A 20,732-nucleotide genomic window follows, 5' to 3' on the forward strand; every position below is an offset into this window, starting at 1 on the left:
GCTGGATATTGTTCCAGGCACCTCATTTGCATATGACTTTATTGAATCCTTAGATGCTCAGACTCAAGACAGAGTTGTATCTATAAAATTGGATTTTTAACAGAGGGTCAGTAACTTGCTCAAGGTTTCCCAGGTTTGGAGCCGGAATTCGAGCCCGACTGCAGAGAGTGCTCTAAAAACCCTGAACCCTGCTGCATATGCTGCTCTCTCCACCAGTTTGGAGCTTCAGCCATCCCACAGGAGTGTGGCGTTGCCCACCTTGTAGTTTCCAAGGCAGATACATGTCCTTGGTTACCCTGAGGTGAGTGGTTGAGCAGCAGTTTGAACTCGGATCTGCTTGGCCCAGAGCCGTTGATGGCAACTTTCCACGAACCATTGGGGCGGAAGCTGCTAGAACTTCTGATTCTCTTTTTGCCCTCTGGATCCTCCCGCTCTTGGTCTTTTCCAACTCTTGAATTCCCTCAGGGCAAGTTTTTCAACCTTAGGCCTTAGAGAGGATTTAGAAGTCCACTGGGACTCCTATGGGGACCTGGAATGAGGTAGCCAGAGAGTGGAAATGGAGCTGGTTGGGGCTCAAGTGCTGCTAGGCACATAGAAAACATTTACTCTGTGACAGCTGCTGTTTTGGCCACCAGCTTTAGGTGTAGAGGGGCTAGGGAGGAATGGTCTCTTGGGCCACTCGTTCACAGAACTCAGATCCATGCACCTCGACAAAGCCCTCAATGTGAAGGAGCTGTGGATGCCAAGGTGCATGACATGCTGTGTGCTTTGAAGTCGTGCACACCTCGGCAGACAGGTGACTAATTACTGCATACCTTGCAATGTGCTGCAGGGTGGTGGGGTCAGGGAGGCCTTCACAAAAGAGGTACCTTTTCATCGGGGCCTTGAGACTGGAAGTGCGGGACGAGCTGAGGGAAGATGGGTTCTGGCCAGGAAATGCATGAACTAACATGCACTGGGTTATTATCTTGGGTGAGAATCTCTGTGGATAAGGCCAAGATGGTTGAGCCACGGTTGCTCTGGAGGGTCTATCGGGAGGCCACTAGACCTCCCTCTCTGAGCATAGGGAAAAGGTTGGGTGGTATTCAGGAGCTGCTGGAGTGACAGATGTCAGCACATGACCACGGTGGTGGTGAACAACTCCTTCAGGGCCCTGAAGGCGGTGCAGTCCAGTACACCCCTTCTCTGAGCTCAGGCAGCAGAGGAGCATGCACTGCCACGTGCCATCTGTTGTGCTGTTGCCTGCCCTAGGCTCAGTACAGGCAGTCCATCCATGTTGACCAGGTCTGCACAGGACGTTCCACCACAGCAGACACGTGGCTGACTGGGATGCCCAGCGAAGGGGGGGGGGTTTCTTTGTTTATAATGAAATGTCACCTATTCCAGCCTCATTATACAATTATGAGCGTCTTATTTTTTTTCTCTTATGAGACTTGGGCCAGCCAAGAACTATAAGGGGAAAGAAACTATAAGAAAACTCAGAATTCAGATGGGCTTTGGAGTAAGGAGCTACTCCTTAAGGTGTCCCAACACGAAGCTGCCACTTGTCCTGGGCTTCCTGGAGATAAGAGCCAGAGAGTGTTTATCCTGCTTGTCTTCCAAAATATATTGTGTCTAGGGTCCCTGCCCCATGATAACATGAGAATAAATTACTTTTTTTCCCCACAGATTTATCAGCGTTTCCATTTTAGTATAATTAACTCATATAGCATTATGATGAGTTCTAAAGGGCTAATGCTTATAGCCATAGGCTGAGAGAGGCATGGTCCTGATAGCACCATCCTATCTAATCTCTCCTCTGGTCCTTGCAGCACCCCAGGGAGGCAAGAGGGTAGGTACTGCTCCCCTTCGTGCCTGAAAGAAGGCCTCTGAAAAGCTGAGATGCTGGTTCAAGGCTCTGATCAAGGACCCTACCTAGTTGAGTTCAGAATGAAAATTCTTCCAGACTCGATCATCATAGGCAAATGTGAATGTGCTTTTTTGTGAGAGTCCTTCCTTGGGAAGGTGCTTGAACCCAGTAGGGCTCAATAGATGTGTAGTGTGTGAATGAATGAACATGTTTACTCTGGGCCACCTCAACTCCCGCAGAGCATGGCTCAGGTGGGCAGCTTGCTGTGCTCTGGCTTTACCCATTTCCTATCCTGTGCCTTTCTCCTGGGGGTGGCCTTTGTTTTTCAAGACTGCTTAACTCTACTGTGGACTTATTGACCCTACTCTTCCTTTTGCCCCTCTTCTTTCTAATCTTTATTATTCTTTTCCAGAAATGTGTTTTTTTTTGCTGTTTAAAAACAATTTCAAGATCGAGAAATTTTGCAAGGGTCATACATAACTATGGTCTTGAAGTATGGTGCTAGGAATTAAATCCCTCAGTGTCTGTTGTGGCCTCGTCATCTGGGCCTGTGTGCTTCAGTGGGCTTTGAAATACACATTCTCCTGCTAGGTGCACAATTTTTGCTATGAGCTTCTAGTAGCCAGTCTTCGGAGGGTGATATAGTTCCTAGAGTCCATTAAAGGAAATAGACCAAACAACTGTAGCTCTCTAGGAAAAATCAAAATTCCTGATCTTAGGTCCGAGTGACTTGGAAGTGACCAGCCTAATGGCAACACTTGGGTTTGATGTAGATGGGAGTGTGGTTTCTACCCAGGCAGGCTTTCCTATGGAGGATGTTGGGGAAGTAGCTTCTGAGAGCGAACATGGCTGGGTATTGAAGACCCCAGTTGTGTTGCCCATAACTAGCCGTAGAGGGGAGCTAAGGGAAAGCCCGGTCCTTGACTAAACCTGAATAACTACCTCTGTGCCATTATGGAGCCAGGGTCACTCGATCTCCTGTCTAGGTTGATAAATAGCTTTAATAGGGAATAAATCATTGTTCAAAATAGAGGCTGTCCAGGATCGGGGGACTTGGGAAACATTAAGGAATCGCAAGCCAAATGTGTTCACCAAGGAAGTAGCTCTTTATTTGTTCTTATCCTGCCCTGCCCTTCCACTTTGTGTGGCTGATGGAAGTACACAGCTGAGCCTACTGGATCTCTAAGACTGTGCAGGAATTACTTTTGAAAGGAACAAGGAACTTTCCAGACAAGCTGTCCTAAGGGCAGATGATCCAGCGAGGTGAGGTGATGGTCTGACAGGCAAGATCTGCTGATGGACTTTGACTTTGCTTTCTTTCCTTAGATGAACTACGACAAGCTATCGTGGCTATGATGAACAGAAAGGATGAGCTGGAAGAAGAAAACAGGTACCGTGCTTCTTAGTCTGTTCTGATCTTCCTCAGGCAGAGAATTAACAGATGAAGGCAGTTTTGCTTCACTGGCAAGTGCGACTGGTGATGTCTTAGTTTCTGTCTGGCTGTGCCACCTGAGTGTCCAGTGTGGCTTACGTGCATGCAAGGAATGAGAACCTTGAATAATGGCATCACCTTAGAACAAGAATTTTGGAATAACAGCCTTTGATTCTCTTTAAAAAGTAGCCTTTATTGAGATAAAATCCACACTCCCTACAGCTTGCCCATTGAGCATGTGCAGGCCAGCAGTTTTTAGTGTTTTCACAGATGCGTACGATCATTACCACAGTCAATTTTAGAACATTGTTATCACTTCAGAAAGAAGCCCCTGGACCACCCCTTATCCCAAAGGCCCTTTGGAGTGGCCTTTGATCAAGGGCCTGTGTTAGGGTCCAGGCACTAACACTGTCTGAGGGTTTGTCCAACCCAGGGATACTGAGCAGATGACACTTGAATTCTCTGGAGTTGGCCAAAAGCTCCTTGAAGACATCCAGAAGCAAACATCTTTATTCTTTCCTTCCCTGTTGAAACCAGTGCCAGACGCCACCTGCTGTTGGCTTTTGTCTGCTGTTGGGCTTCTCCTCTGCCAGAACCTGTCTTGGCTATGGTGTGGCTGGTAGGGGCCTGCCTGCCATTAACCAGGAAGGGGCCCCACCTGGGGAGGCAGCAGGCCAGTACCACTTCACAAGCTTCTTCCCCATCCTTTATGGAATGTGAAAGCAAATGAGTGTGATCTGTTTAAAAAAAAAAAAAAAAGAGTGTGTTTTAAAAAGAGTCCTTACAGACGGCACCATTTTCCAGCTAAAATGCACTTTCCACAAAGGGCCCAAAGCCCTGGCTCCAGCGGGAGCTGTTTGCTGGGAAGGAGCCACAGGATTTATTTTCCCTTGTGAAGAACCGAACTCATTGTCATTTTTTTCTTCCCAGAGAAGGAAAAAAAATCAGTGTGTTGGTGCCAGGGCTTCCAGGCCCGAGAGGGGAGTCTCCCCAGTTCCCCAGGAGCACAGGTCTTGAGGGAGTCAGTGAACAGTGGGCTAGGCTTGGGGCCTGGTGCTTTTGGCTGCACGCTGGTGTTTTGTGGCAATGTCCTGGATTGTGCAGGTGCACCACAGTCGGTCACTGTCACTAGAACTAGCCACTTGTGCATAGTGAAGGAAATGGTCTACAGAACCACGTGAGGCTTGTTTCTGGGTGGAAACTTGAGGCGAGCTACTGGTCTACTCCCTTTTTGAGACCGGGAGTGATAGACACACGAGAGAATGTTTTGGAGGGGAATGTCAAGTGCCAGCCCTGCCGCAGCACAATGCTTGCTCAGCTGGAGGTGCCGAGGAAGGCCAGGCTCCCTGTGTGATGTGGGTGGTGGGCAGGGAGGCTGGACAGCTGTCGTATCATCCGAGTGTATATTCTGTTTTTATGCCCCAGATATTCTTTTGGTCTCTCCTGACATCCTTTCCTTGGCTACATCTCTTACTCGCTGCATCTGTGACAAAATGAGTCTGAATAATATCCTGCACCTTTTGGGGGTGTGTTTTTAAAAGGACTTCCCTGGGACTTGTCAAGTCCTTGCTCTGCCTTGATCCACACAGTCAGATGGCCGTCCGCTCCTGGGAAAGCGGGGACATGGGGCCCCGTAATTCTTGCCCTCAGGTGATTGGCAGTGTTAGCTATCTCCTGAAATAAGTTTCTATGAAATAGACTTGACTTAGAATTTGTGCAGAGTCCTGTGGACAGTGAATGAGTCTGGACTTGGGTCAAGAACAGTTTTCTGGGCTTGATGAACCTGTTTGATGGCATCTGAGCAGTTGGGCCCCTCTTCCCAGATCCCTGCGGAACCTGCTTGATGGCGAGATGGAACATTCGGCTGCGCTCCGGCAGGAGGTGGACACCTTGAAAAGGAAGGTGACCGAGCAGGAGGAGCGGCACACCATGAAGGTCCAGGCTTTGGCAAGGTAGGGGGGGCAAGGGTGGAGGTGAGCGTGGGGGCTGTTACAGGACTGTGCACTTTTCACATGTATGCCTTAATAATAAGAAGAAAGCAACCAAAGGAGACAATTTATCTACGTTCACTCAATAACTGATGTGTATGCACATGGTTCAAAATAATGGAGGTTAAACGTTGAGTCTCTGCTCACGGGTCCCAGCCAGCTGGTGCTCTCTGGATGCCCTCGCCATTGCCAGAGAGGTTCTGTGTCCCCACACAACAGCGTGTGCACATGTAGCTGGCCAGTTTCTTTCCCACTCGCCCCTCACTTCACATCTTAGGGAGGATCTGTGTTGTTGTGTCAAGGGGCTCCCATCTTCCTTGTCCGGTTACTGTGTCATTGTCTGATTGCACCAGAGTTAGTTTAACCAGTCTGCCAGTAGCTGAGTATTGAGGATTTTCCAATGTTGTGACTACTAATAGTGCCACAGCCAATACCCCTGTGCCGTCACGGTGTCCCTGTGTGAGTGTGTTTATTGGAAGCATTCCCGGAAGTAGACCTGCAGGTCAAGGTGCCTTTCTAGGCTGGGTGGCAGCCTCTGCTGCCCTCTCCAGGTGTTTGTTGAGCCACGCTTCTTCCACAGCAGCCTGCGAGGTGGCGCTGCTGCCCAGCTGTGTAGAGCATGGTAGGATCCAGGTTTTGAGTCTCTGATAATATCACAGGAGAAGAATGAGGCTGGCAGAAGATCTTTCATTTCTGTTTCTCTGGTTATGGGTATGATGGAGCTTATTTTTACTTAAGAGCCATTTTTTTTCTGTGATGTTTATCTTATTAAAACTGTAGTGAATTAAAAAAAAAACCCCAGCTCCCATAAAACATCATTTTGTACTGAACGTGTCTTCTGAGCTGCACCCACAACCTCCAGCCTGTCGTTTCCCAGCCTGCCTCCTTGCTCGGCTTCCTACTGCAGAAGTGGTTTTTCTGGTAACCTTTTTTATATACCTGGATGAGTTAATGTACCATATTAAATTGACTAATTTAATATGGTCAATTTACCATTTGGGTAGTTTCCAGTATTTCACCCCCATTTTAGGTGAGATAAGCAGTTTGTTGGTGGTTCCTCAAAAATTGCTTTTAAATTAGATCAGGAGAGAAATATATTTCGCGGCTGTGTCGGGGCTCAGAGTCGGGTGCATTTGTAATGGTAGCTCTTCCATCTTGGTGCTGCCAGGTGACGTAAGCAGCATTTGTATCATTGACATGTGTCTGTCACCTTGACCTCTTATCCAAGCCCTACTCTTCTAGTTTCCCCCCTTTCTTCAGGTTCTAAAATGATGTCTTGAGAACATCAGAGCCAGTTAAACGATAATCATAAATAGAGTGACTTGTAGCATTTTGTTAGCTGGTCCTTCATTTCTCCTGGCCATGCTAAAACCCTGTGGCATGCTTGCAATCAGTGTCTATAGGAAAGGCTGCAGTCTTCAGAGAGGCCAGTTCTGAATCATCAGTGACAGAAAGGATTATATTCCTTGTCATTTACTGACTTGTGTAAAGACTTGGCTTACACTCAAGTTCCCGTTCCATTACTTGCAAATTGTGTTTCCGGGTGAACTACTTAACTTCTGCAAGCATGTGTTTGCCCATCTATGAGATGGAGAGGGCAATCTTACCCACCTAGGCAGACTGGATGAGGAGGGAACAGGGTGCATAAGGTGTTGGGTGTGTATGTTGTTGGGAGCGTTGTCTAAAGGGTATTTTGGAATCCGATAATTCTGGGAAAAATTTTATCCCATAAATAGGGTAGAGAAAAACAATTTCTTGACTAGGCAGTTGTATAATATGAAGTCTCCTCAAGGGAACAATGGGTTTAAGCGATTTGAGAGTTTGTCGGTTTGCAGGTAGAAGGTCATCTGTTCAACAGGTGATTATTACAGAAGGAGAGAATGGAACAAAGCAAAGTGGTCAGCCGGATGTGTAAGTTTGGAGAAGGTCAATTGCTGACAGAGTTCCTCTCTGCCGGCTGTCAAAGCTTTCTTCTGGTTTCTGGCCGCAGGAGGAACAGCTGTTTGCTGGCAGACAGGACCTGCTGAGGTGGTGGGTGCTGGGCTGGGAGGGCTGTAGCCAGTGGGACAGTGAGTGCCAGGCTGGCAGTGAGTTTGCACTGGCCCCATCCTGCTCTCAGGCCCACGTGTGCCCCCAGGGGCAGGTGTGACAAAGCAGGTGATCATTGAGGGTCAGACTGTGGCTCTGTTCCTTCCTAGTGGTGTGACCTTGGGAAGTTACTTAATCTCTTTTGGTTTTCTTAGTTATAAAATGGGGATAAGAAAATTCTCTGCCTCGTTGAGTTATTGCATGAATAAAACGAGAGAGACCATTTGTCATCTCAATAAATATGCTTCCCACAAGCTTAGTAAATGTTAACTATCATTTTTCTTTAATATAAAAATTATGTTACTAAGAGACGTTGCCTAATCAAAAGATATATTTTAACAGCAATGGTATGGAAAGAACGGTGCAGGCTACTTTAGATTCAGAACTGTGGAGTTTATTTTGTGTAAACATTCTAATACCAAGCATGTATTTGTGTGTTTTACTGGCTTTGAGTGTATATTGTGAGGCTGAAACATCACTGAGCAACTTCTGCATTTGATTACAGATTTCTTTTGCTAAAAATTAATGGCTTTCCTTTCATCTGTCACAGTTCGACCAAGAACGAGTTCATGTAACTAGCTCAGTGCTTTTGTGGCCCTGAGCACCTGCTAGGCCCCGATGTGGAGGCATTACAGTCAGATGCAGTTAGGACTGTGCCAGTCACATTCTTCTAAATAATTGATTGCCTTGCTTCCTGCTGAATTAAGAAAACTCAAACTATGAGGCAGATGTTCAAAGAAAGAAGATAAAAGTTTACACTGAGAGGGAAGTGTCAGACTCTTATGCTACTGTGACAGGCTGCCACAGACAGGGTGATCTAGAATGGACAGAAATTTACTGGGCTCATGGTTCTGAGGCTGGAAGTCCAGGATGGGAGGCGCTGCATTGGCCAGGCCCTCTGCTGAGTCATGGTGTGGCAGAAGCATCACAGAGGAGAGCATGTGAGAGGGAAGAGAGTGGAACTCGCTTCTTTTAAACAATCCGTTCTTGTGGTGAGGACATTAATCCACTGGAGAGGGTAAAGCCCTCTTGACCTAACCACCTCCCGACATTGCACAAGGAATTAAGTTTTCTCTAACACCTGAACTGAGGGGGGACACAAGCATCATAGCAAGCAAATAAACATGGTGGTTGGATTGTGGTGGGGACGTTTTCTATTTCTGCTTATTGTATTAATTTGTGACACAGCAAGAGATAACTATCTCCAAACTTGTTTGTTTAAAACAACAAATATTTGTAATCTTTTTTGTGAGGAATCTGGGAATGACTTGGCTGGGGGGTCGGGGTCTCAAGAGGTGGCTGCTGGCCAAAGTTGCTGCCATCTGAAGGCTTGGCTGGGACTGAAGGGACCATTCTCATGTTTACTCACGTGACTGAACAGGCAGCTTTGGCTCCTGGCCCTATGGGCCTCTCGTTAGGGCTGTGGACAACAGTAGCCGATTTCCCATAGGGCATAGCTCAAGAGCGAGAGCATACTGAAGATGTCAGCCATTATGTTTTGATAACCTGATCTTGGAGCTGACACCACTTCCACTGTATTTTCTAGTTACACAGATCAGCCCTGATGTAATGTGGGAGGGGAATGCACACAAGGCAGGGGCCATCTTGAAGGCTGCCCCCATGACCATCAGATTGTAGCTACATATGGGGACTACAGGCACTGCAGAGAAAGAACCAGCAGTTTGCATCTCTCTAGAAAGATTTATTGTAAGTAATGGCCAATGTGGGCATGGATGATAATGGCTTGCATGTGCCCGTGGTCTATAGTGTGCAGGCTGGAGATCGGGGATGCTGGTGGTACAAGCACAAGGTCTGATGTCCAGAGGGTGCTGTTACAGATGCAGTCTGAATTGGAAAGGCCTGAGAATTGAGAGCACCAAGGGCAGGAGAGCAGTGATGCAGCTCGAGAGAATTTGTCTTCCTGTGTGTGTGTGTGTGTGTGCGCGCGCGCGTGCGTGCTGCTCGGGCCTCCATGGAGTGCATGATGCCAGGCTCATGGCTGCAGGCTATCTGCCCTGCTCAGTTCACCAGTGCAAATGCGAATCTCTTCTGGAAACGCCCACAGGCTCAGAGAGATAATGTTTAAGCAAATACCTGGGTATCCTGGGATCCCTTCAAATTAACACAAGATTAACCCTTATTCTACCCTGGATCTCTGTGGTGAACTCCTCCTCCTCCTCCCCACTCTGTCCACGTGGTTTGATGAGGTTGACCCCATCCTTCCCCTCTACCGGCCATGCTTTGGAGGAGATTGGCTGATCCAGGCCTGGACAGTCAATGACTCTATCCCTCAAATTTTTGGTGACTTTTATGCCCTGTGGGAAGATCCTAGCACCAAGTGGCACCAACATGGTGGAGAAATGGGAGTGAAAATCAACAGTTCCTGACAATGTCGTTTGAGCTGCTGGATCCAAGGATGTTTTTCCTTCTGGTATTTTTAAGTGCATTGCTTTTGTTCTTTGCGAACCAACCACAGGCTGGCTCAGTTTTAATGTTGAGTCCTGACTGAGGGGGGGTTCTGGTTTGGGTGTTGGCCTGGAGCAGATTGGGTGTTCTCTGGGTCTCTGTAGATTCACCCTTTCAACTGTGAACCTGCCAGATCCAGGAAGGGACTTCTCCTTTGTGGAGATTTACCAAGGGGTGGAGACGGTGTTCTTGCTGGTTATTGGAACAGCTCTGCCCCAGGCTGCTGCTCCTGTCTCTCCTGTGGGGCCAGCTTAGCAGGGTCCTGTGGTCAGCTTTTCCCTTCTGCTGGGTGGCTGAGCACTATCAGAGGTGGGTCACGTTTTCCCCAGCCCCTCCTGAAGCCTCTGGGTCCTCTTCTCCTTAAACACTTAGGCTTGTGCTGCCTCACCCCTTCCCGAGGCTGCCTGATGTGTGGCGGGGACAGCTGACTTGGGAGGCCATGTCTGACCCGTACTGGAGATACACACAGCGCAGTGACTGCTCCTGATGCTGCCACTCAACAACCTAATGTCTCAGCCCTCTCCTGGCTTTGGTGGCACAGACCCCAAGGCTGGGCCCATGGGAATGTTTTTGCTGTGGCTGGGAACCCAAGTACTGTTTGCGTTCTTCAGGTGGCCTTGGCTCCAGGTCCTCTGGAGGTGTCAGTGGTTTCTCCCCTCCCTTGGCTCTGTGTCCTTTGTGCTGGCATCAGTCTTCAGTGGGCTCTCTGCACATAGTGGCAAAAGTGGTGTCCGGTGGCACCAAGCCTTGCAGGATCCAAGAAGAATCCAGTGTCCTTGCAGTGTCTGCATACAGCATGAAGGAAGCCTGCTTTGTTGGGTTCGTTGTGGTTGACAGGGAGCAGAAGGCTGTGACTGAGAGCCTCACCAGGGCCCTCAGGCAATGGGCAGAGGAAAGCATGTGTGTCACACTTCCTCTTGGATCATAGAGAAGATGACATGAGTTAATGCTTTCAAAGCAGTCAGTGTGGCCCCAGGCCTCTCCCAAGAGCTCGGTGTGCATCACCTAATTTCTTCTTTGCTGGAGTCTTGTCCATGAGTGGCAGGGGATGCTGAGGCCAGGCCAGGATCTTGTGGGTCCTCCCCTGCTGAGAGCCATAGCCAAGTAGGAATGATGCATGGCAATTTCCTTGTCAGCCTACCCAATGTTGCTTAGAGGGAAGACTCTCCATTGTGGAAATGGGCTTGCCTTGGACCCAGGTCATTTGCAGTGACATTGCATGAATGTTTGAGAAAGGTGACCCTGCTCAAGGACCAGGGCGGATCCCGGTTTAGGGCAGTACCAGGTTTAGGGTGTGGATCCTGCTGGGAATAGGGCGGTTCCAGGTTTAAGGTGGATCCTGTTGGGAATAGGGTGTATCCTGCTGCCTCAGGTGCCTGCTCCTTGAGTTCCTGTTGAGTTCTCGCAGGATTCAGAGTATTTTGGGATGCAGAGCCCGGAGGAGGTGTGGGTTTTCCCCAGAACGAGAGTGTAGAGTGCCTGTGAGAGTTCAGGAATAAAGAATTGCTCTTTGAATCTACAAGGCTGTGAGTGGCTCATGATTTTGTGCCCAGCCAGACTGTGGCACTCTCCTTGCACTTACCCATCATAAGCATTTGGGGCCTGTTATGGTTTAGACCCTAAGGTGTCCCCCAGAAGCTCCTGTGTGAGACAGTGCAGGAAAGTTTAGAGCTAAAATGACTGGGTTTTGAGAGCCTTAACCTAATCAGTGCATTACTTCACTGATAGGTATTGACTAGGTGGTGACTGGAGGAGGTGGGTCACTGGGGGTATGCTTTTGGGGTTATATTTTATCCCTGGTCTGCAGAGCTCCCTCTGCCTCCTGATTGTCATGTTCTGAGGGGCTCTCCTCTACCACACCTTTCCACCATGATGCTCTGCCTCATCTGAAGCCCAGAGCAATGGAGCTGGCTGTCTGGACTGCGACCTCTGAAACCAAGTGCCCCAAATAAACTTTTCCTCCTCCAAAATTGTTCTTATCAGGTGTTTTGGTTGCAGCATTTAAAAAGCTGACTGAAGTGGCCTTTGGCCTGTGGCATTCACTTGACCTTCGTCTCCTCTGGGTCTGATTTCTTTCCTGCTTGTTCAGTGCATGTCCCTTTGTCTTGGGTGGGCTCCTGGGCAGTGGATCTGCATATGGGGCTCGAAACTGCACCATGCAGCCTGTAAGAGAAGGGTGGACCTGGGCCTTAGGAACCTGCGGGTCCTCTCTCCAGCACCCCCAGGATTATTAGCTTTTGATGAAAGCTTTCAATCTTAGTTTCTTCCTGAAGGTTCAGACTCTGCTTTTTTTTTTTTTTTTTTTTTTTAAATCCTCAGAAGAACATGGAAAAGGAGAGTGGCCCTCCGGAGTCGTGGATTGTGTTATCACGGGAGAGGAGGTCAAATGTGGGGATTGTGGACTTGAACCCCAAGCCAGTCCTGGGTTAGAGGGGGGCCTTTGGAGGTATGGGTCTGGCCACCTTAAGGCCATCCCCAGCTGGAACAAGCACCCTGAGAGGAAGAGCGTGTGGGTTTCATCCTGCTGACAGCTGTGGCAGCGGCTGCCTGGGATTCGACTGAGGATTCTGGGGTCTCGCCAGGGTCAGCAGGGATGAGTGTGGTCAGTGAGAAGCCATGTTGTCCGTGGACGGGGAGGAGAAGCGGTGGGGAGCTTGCCGGACGTGCGCTCCACAGGTGGAATAACAGGGCTGCTCGAGATGTCCTCAGGATGGCGGTGTCCTGCCTCACACTGTGAAAAGGGAGAGCTTGTCGTTTCTACGAAGCCCTGTTGGAGTTCTGTTTGGTAAAAATAAACATGCACCAGAGCATCAACCTGTTATGTCAAACAAAACTTTCCCTCAGGCTCAGTAGAGTCCAGAAGTAAGGCCTACTTTTTGCTTTGCTGCTTTCAAAAAAATTCACATTTGCTAAACAAATGGCTTATGGACTGAGAGTTGGGAATTAAGAGTAGGTTCCTGCTCTAAAACAAGAGGTGCTGTACTGACATTCTATTGTCCCCCCAAATCCCTCCCCACTTTCTCCCACACACGGGCATCAGCCAGGGCTTCATTTTTCTCCCTTGGGTGGTGGTAGGGGGTGAACTCTCCTAGGCACCGAAGTTCAGCCTGGATGTCCTAATGTGGTCAAGGTAATTCCATCTGCTTTCTAAAGTGATTGTTCGGGTAGCTATGGCTTGACCCAACTGGGTGTGGTGACTGTATTTGGCTCAGGAAGTAGGTGTGTCACCTGATTTTGGTCACACAGACATGATTCAAAGTGTGTTGGGACTTTCTTTGTTTTGATTATCACGGATTGAATTCGGGGTGTTAAGCCACCGAACCACATCCCCGCCCTTTTTATTTTTTGAGACAGTCTTGCTAAGTTGCTGAGGCTGGCTTTGAACTTGTGATCCTGCTGCCTCAGTCTGTCAAGCTGCTGGGATCACAGGTGCACCACAGTACCTGGCTGTGTTGGGACTTTGGAGGAAGATGGTCTGTTAATCACAGGGTGGCTCTCCTCCTCCTGGATCATGAGCTGCAGGGGCATAAAGATGGGAACAGCTTTGGCCATTTTGATACCATGAGGGGAGCTGGCCTTAGGATGAGGTGTCTGTACAGCAGCTTGGAATGGGGAACTGAGGCAAGCAAACTGGGTCTTAAGATGTCACTGGGCTGCTGGATCAGCTCCCCCTTGAAGGTCTCTCTGGACTGTCCAGTGTGTGGCCACAAACCCCTTTACTCTCTAAGCCAATTCCAGTTGGGTTTTCTGTTTCTTACTACATTGAGGGCACTTGTTGATCCGAATTGTCTTGCCCACCCTCTCCTGCCTGCCTTGGAGCTAGTAGGATCCTTCTGTGATAGACCTACCCACATTCCTGAACAGTGCTAGTTTTGGCATCAGACTTGTCTCCCACGGGCTGCTGGTCTTCAGTTGTAGAAGCTGCATATGGGAGTGCCCGTGCTCCCTAACCTGTCTCCCTAGAGAACAGTGCCTGGCACACAGTGGGGCTCAGTAGTGAAGGGACTGTGGGGCCAGAGCACTACCACCCAGACATGCCTAACTCTTTCAACATTGGAGGGCCCTTCTGTGGGCACGGCTCGTCAGACTGGGTTTTGAACTGCTGGTGATGGCACTCCTTTGTCCCACGACTATATTTTAGTTACTTTTTGGGAGTTGGGGCTGTCTGGAAACGTCTCAGCCATCCACCTGGAGTCAGTGGGTAGTGAGAATGTGCAATGGTAGGTGACAGAAACCATCCACCTTCCTATGACATCCATGGCTGATGGCTCAGCCCCTTAGGTGCTTAGGAGAGAGATGGCTCTGCTCAGCTGGGTGAAAGAACAGGGATGTCATGTAGCACTGTGTCCTCCTGTGTTTCTCTCCCTTTCCCCTGGTCTCGGCTTCTCTCATGGAGACCAGGAGGCCCCAGCAGCTCCAGGGCTAGATCTGTCTCTCTAGCAGCCAGTGGGAGGGGAGGGCTTCTTCCCCACGACTCTTGGGGGGCCGTGGGTCCACTCACATCTCCCCAGTGGGCAGCGGCCTCCCTGCTGCCCAGCCCTGGATCACGTGCCTTCCTGCAGCTGAGAGGAGGTGGCTTTGCTCATCTGAACTACAGCAATGGGAAGAAGGGCTGCAGGAGGTTCCTCAAAAGAAAATCAGAAAGCTCCTCCCTGTAGGAGGGCGGGCAGCAATGGCAGGTGACCCGTGGTGGGTTACTGCCCCGTGACTGTCCCCCTATTACATTTGGATTCTGTAAATGTCCCAAAGCAAGGCACTGTGCTGTCACTACTCTTGAGCCTATAGATTCGAGCCTGGCTTCAGGTGCTCTCGTCGGTAGTTGGAAGGTCTCCGCTGTGTTCTCTGTTGTGCTTTTTCCTGGTTAGATGTTTGTGTCTGGTAAAAGTCGACCTCCTGAGCCGTCGCCAAAGCTATTTTGGCATCTTTAGACTTGATTTTAGCAGACTTGGTGTCTTTTTTTTTTTTTTAATAAATATACTTGGTAATACTCCTTTACTATCTTGAAATGACATTGGTAGCTAATATGACTTACCTACATGAGTGATTTAAGGAAGTCAGTATAACACCCTGCCCCCAACATGAAAGGGGGAATAAAGGGAAAGTCATTTATGATAAAAAGTAGATTTTAATATACATTGGTCAGGCACAGCTGTGCTAGAAAACAGTTAAGTGCTTGATCTGCTTGTAATGCATGAGTTTGGACTTAAAGGAGGTAAGAAGATCAGAAGTCCGGCTTTTCGGGAAGTACAGAAGATGAGAAAGTGGAGGGAGGGGTGGACCCTGGAGGGAAACCCGGTACGTCTGGTGTCTGAGATTACATTTCAGGTTCAGATGGTAGACAAGGTTCTCATTCACCTCTGTAACTGGCCACAGGAGCCTGGTCTGGCTGTGGGCTGCCTTGGCCTTTCGGGACCGCTGGCCTCGATTCCACTGTAATGCTGCCAGCGCCTGCCACCACCTGATGGCCACACGTGGGTGCTGCCTCTCTAGAGGGCAGCACTGTCTCCACCCCAACCCTTTCCCCACACTTCGTTCCTAAGATCATTTACAAATGTACCATCAGGGTTTTGTGTTCAGGAGCCCTCTGGTCCCTGACCACACTGGATTATCTGTTGATTTCCTACTGCGGCCAGCCCACCCCGGCTCTGCTGCCGCTCTCCTCAGGGTCACTGGCTCTTTGATTTGGCCGAATCTCATGCACTGAGCCGGGCTCTTCTCTTCAGCACATGCTCAAAAGCAGCCGGTAGAGATTGAATAATTTATAGTCCAAAGCCAGGGAGAGTGGCAGCACGGGATGGAGCTGGCATGGGGAGCAAAGATGACCGAGAGACGTGCTGCTAGGGCAGGGGCAGGTGGCATGGGGGGGGATGTTGACCTGTAGTTCTATGGTCCTGAAATCCAGGGATCGATGGTTGGTTCAGTGTGTTCATTTCTTGAGTCTCTCCTTAAATGTCTGTTTTGTATTAAGCTTTTTTAGATCTAAAGATAACAATTCTAATTTAGGTGCTAAAATTGAGAGAAACGTTTTACAGGCAGGTTTTAATCTTTTGGCTGGCAATTCCATCTGTGCCTGTTTAGTCGGCCATTTTTTTTGTGTGTGCTTTATTTTGTAGTGCTGGAGATGGCACCCAGGGCCCTGTGCATGCTAGACAAGTGCTCTAGAGGGCAGCACTGTCTCTACCCACACTTTGTTCTTAAGACCATTTGCAAATGTGCCATCAGGGTTTTGTGTTCAGGAGCCCTCTGGGCCCTGACCACACTGGATTATCTGTTGGCTTCCTACTGCCCAGCCCACCCCGGCTCTGCTGCCGCTCTCCTCAAGGTTCAGTGTGTTCAGAGCTACATCCTGAGCCTCTTTGACACTTTGATTCTGAGACAGTCTAAGTTGCCTAGCTTGGCCTTGATTGTGATCCTTCCAAGTGGCTGGAATTGCAGGCATGTGCCCCCATTCCCAGCTACATGCCATGGAGTGGAGCAGGCCTGAATCCTGAATTGGAGCCGTGCTTCTCAAGACTGTGGGGCACCCAGGCCACATGGTTGAAGGGGGTGCATGTTCTCAGGGTCAGGCAGGGGCTTCACCCCTTCTTAGATGTGCGATCTCAAATGGGGAGTTTGTACCTAAGCTTCCCATCTAGACAGCCAGGATAGAACAGTCTGTTTTGAGGATATTAAGAGAGAATGCGTGAAGGTGCCAAGCACAGAGACTATGCCGTTGAAATACTCGGGGAAAGCCAGCCGAGATGGTTATTATGGTTTCATAGAAGTAAATGATTCCTCCATTTCAAGGCTGCAGAGTCATTTCCTATTAATCTGGCCTGCTGATGGTCAGATGTAACTAATTTTTTAACCAAGAATTCTCTTAAGAGCTGAATGTGTTGCTTAGATGTGGCTGTGTGTTTTAGTTACCAGGAGCTTTTAGAACTCTTGTGTACTGGTGACCTTCCAGACTAATTAAATCAGAATCTTTAGGGTTGAGACCCAGACTGCTCAGGAAATTCTCCCTTGTAGCTGACGTTGACTTAAATCGGCACCCCTCAAGCCTTCCTGCACAGACCGAGCCTCTGGGCACCCTATACATATCCAGCATCTGATTCAGCAGGCCTAGGTCTGGTGTCATGCATTGCTGATAAGTCCCATGGGGCAGCCAGTGGCAGAGAAGTGCTGGTGGTGGTTTAAAGAGGAAATTAGAGATAGTAGTCTCGGGAGGGTGGAAATGCTTGAGATTGTAACTCCAAATTGGGAGTCAATTTTTTTGTGTTGCATTATTTGAAAAAAAAATGCATACTGTGATTAGCACCATGACATTTGCAATATTTGCTGAAGATTTTATTCCCAAGTAAACTGTAATCGACATGTGGCTCACTTTGTGGGTTTTTAATGATCTATGTGCGAGTTCTGGCATGGTCTGCCGTTCTGCTGCTTCCTCTGCCACTCCACATGGAGCCATGTGCTTTCAGGTTGAAGTGTAACAAGTAGGTTCCACTGCAGGATCCTGCTGTGACCAGCCACTGGAGATGTCTGGAGACAGCTCTTGTTTCTGTGCTTTAAAAAAAAAAAAAAAATCACCTTTCATAGTTGGAATGGAGCTCAGTGGTAAAGCACTTGGCTAGCATATGTGAGGCCCTGGGTTAAATCCCTAGTACCATTTTTTTAAAAAAATTACCTTTCAATCTTTCAATCATAAAAGCATCCTAACTCCTGGTGGGGAAGGAGTCCTAAATTCCATGACATCAACAGTACCTGCCCTGGGGCTGTTGAGTGCATTTTTCACATGTGGCCTCGCCACCACTAGTTGTGTCCACACAATTGTTATTCTGTTCATGATGTTTTCTTTTGTTTCTACACAGATTTCAAATTATATTTAAGTAGGGGCTTCCCTTTGGATATGTACAAGTGCTGTCCAACTTGGAATCCTTAAGTCCAGGAAGAAGAGAAGTTTAAAGAAAACCACCTGCACTCAGTTATTGCTAATGTTTTATTTATGAGGAATTTTGTTCCCATTTATTTCATGTGGCTATTCATTTTACATAGTTCACATCACTCCGAATCTCTAAGGTGACGGTCAGTTTTGCAGAACAGTTAGCTCTTTATGGTAAGCAGTTAACAAATCTGTCATTCCCTTGTATGGCTGGAATAGCACTTCTGATGGTTGCCAGGGGTAAGGAGGGGTTTCTGTGTTTGAAGACGTCTTTCTCACATTATTCTCTTCTAAATACTTAGTACTTCCATGAACGTATTTTTTTCTTGAAGCTATTGTTTTTTAATTCTTTGTTAGTCCCTTCAGCTGGGTTTCTGGAGTGGAATTCCTGTACTCGAAGGTCAGTGTGTCTGTAAAGGCTCTCAGTTGGTGTGACAGTTTGGATGTGCTTTGTGTCCCAAGGATTCAAGTGCAGGAAGCTTTAGTCCCCAGTAGTGGTATTGGGAGACAGTATGGAACCTTCAGGAGGTGGGGCCTAGTGGGAAGTCCTGAGGTCACTAGTGGAGCTGCCCTGTGGAGGGATTAAGGTAGCTTTTGAGAGACCCCCTAGCTGCTTGAGAATGACTTAATGAGTGAGCTCAACTCCTGAATCACTTTCTGGCTTCCTGTTTCAAGATGTGATCTTTCTCTATCCATGCTGCTTGGCATCATGACACCCTCTGCACTAGTCCCTCAATAGAGGCCAAGTCAGTGGTACTGTCTACTCTTGGACTCTCACTCTCCCAAACTGTGAGCCCAATAAACTTCTTGGCTTTAAAAAGTTAGCCCACCTCAGGTATTTTGTTAGAGTAATACCAAACAGACGAATGCAGTTCATATTATTCAAATCCTTTTCAGTTAGGAGGTCTCCCTCCCTACCCCACAGCAGGATGTTGGCCGGTTTGGCCCATTGTCATTTCTATTGCTGTACAGCACATCACAGGTACTTGGCAGTTTCCAATTGGGTTAGTGCCCAGGCTTCCACCCTTCTGAGCCTGCAGTAAAGGCTGCCATGAATTTCCTTGTGTCTTGCCCTTTCTCGCTGTCAGTTTCTTCTCTTAGTGTATATTGCCAGGAGTGGGATCCCAGGCACAGGGTGTGAATGTTTTAATGGCAAAAATTCTGCGTTGTTCTTGGCTCCAGGGTGATGCAGAGAGCCATTCACTAGAGCTCGGGCTGGTGCCATCCTTGATTGTCCCCACCTGGCTCTTGCTGTTGGGCCTTGGAGGTGAAGGAATCCGTGGCATGAATGATTTCCTGGCTGGCTTTCCCTTTGGGAGTAGTGGTGTGGACTTTGTAAATACCAAATGCAGGGCTGTCTAAACTTGAAGTTATGGAAGCTTTTTCTCAGATACCATGAGCCACTGGGAGTCACATTAACTCCTTCCTATTTTGGGATCTAGCTTAAGTTTCTTAGATATGGTTCTTTTTTTTGCTATATGGGGGATGGAGCCCAGGGCTGTGTGCATGTGAGGCAAGCGCTCTACCTCTGAGCTGCCCCGAGCCCACCCAGGTGTTTTTCCTGTGTGAAACGATTGATGTACGTGTTAGAAGGACAGGCGCATTGCAGCGTCTCCTATAGCCATTGCACACCAGGAGAAAGCCAGGTGCCTGTTTATTTTCTTTGATTATTTTAGACTCCTATCAAAGACTCGGGTTTTGTTGATGAACTAAAATTTTCAGGGAATAAGTAGCAAGGTATATTTGCACAAACATCTGCGGTTTGGAGCACGTGCTCGCATTGAATGGTTAAGCGTCAGAGCTGTTAGTATCTGATGCCAGATGTTCCCCCACAAAATCTGCGCTGAACATGGGTTGGAGTGGCTCATCAGGATGCAAAAGAGATACAGCTGTTGAGAAGGGAGAAGGGAGAGACTGATTGAAACATGGCTTTCCCCACAAAGCACAGAAATAGGAGGAGATAGAAAATAATGGAAACCAGTAAACAGGATAGAGCACTCTTTAAAAGGTCATGATGATTACCCACCAGGAAGTGCACCTACCATTCATTATTACCCCCTTTGCCGTCCTTTCTAGTGAAGCAGGTAGCTAAGTCCAGAGGAGTAAATATAACTGAATGGTTTTGAGGGATAACAAAGGAGCCCTGGAGAAGTGAATAATTGGGAGGGGGAGAGGCTGTGGTGATGAGTGACTTCCCGGTTATAGTGAAGCTGCCGGCTGCGATCAGGGCCTGGGGCCGGTTGCTGGGTTTAGCCTGGGCTTTCCTTCTTTGCCTTCAGAGAAGCAGAATTTGCAACCTGATTTTTCCTAGGAAACAATTTTTCAAATCTTGCCTTTCCAGTGCGGTTCACAAGGTGGCAATTTCCATGTCACTGAACATGAAGCCTGGGTCTTAAATATAGCCAGCATGTGAATGCCCTGCAGGCGGTGACAGTGGCAGTGTGACATCACTGCCAAGCAACTTCTTGTTATTTTGGAGCAACAGGAAGCTTAGTGGAGGTAGATATTCTTGGCAGCAATGGCAGTGCCGCTTAAAGACAGGCAGCTGTCAAGTCTGACTTGAAGTTTGCAGAGTATTTGTTCTCTGAGCAAACACAAGCTCACTCAGTGTGTGCTGGTACTGAACACAGATGAGGCAGACAAGTGAGACTCTTGCCACCAAACAGCCATCACAGATTGTTTTGAGCAGAGACCCTCCTTCAGATGCATTCTCACCTGGAAGCACCAAGTATAACCTCAGAGCTGAGCTGTGGGGGCTGAAGTAGAGGTCCCAGACTGCCACCTCCTGGGCTTCAGAAGCCCCTTGGGAGCTGTGCCAATTAAGAACAAAGACAGGGCCAGGGGTGTGGCTCAGGGGTAGAGCACTTGCCTAGTGTGTGTGAGGCCCTGGGTTCCATCCCCAGCACTGCAACCACACCTGTCTTCGCCTCCCCCACCTTGGGAGTTGGGGGGGGGCGGGAAAATGTGACAAAGGCACCCAATAACTGCACC

At 48.5% G+C, this 20,732-nt stretch overlaps 1 protein-coding gene across 1 annotated transcript in view; it reads left to right on the forward strand.

Annotated features, from left to right (window-relative positions):
• Snx29 (sorting nexin 29) overlaps nucleotides 1-20,732 on the forward strand; it is a 384,257-nt gene that overhangs the window by 110,111 nt on the left and 253,414 nt on the right. The window contains exons 12-13 of the mRNA XM_026385539.2: nucleotides 3,176-3,239; nucleotides 5,105-5,233. Of these exons, the coding sequence (XP_026241324.2) occupies nucleotides 3,176-3,239; nucleotides 5,105-5,233 (193 nt within the window). The remainder of the gene's footprint in view (nucleotides 1-3,175; nucleotides 3,240-5,104; nucleotides 5,234-20,732) is intronic.

The sequence above is a fragment of the Urocitellus parryii genome, chromosome 9 (assembly GCF_045843805.1).
Source record: "Urocitellus parryii isolate mUroPar1 chromosome 9, mUroPar1.hap1, whole genome shotgun sequence".
Taxonomy (NCBI): Eukaryota; Metazoa; Chordata; class Mammalia; order Rodentia; family Sciuridae; genus Urocitellus; species Urocitellus parryii.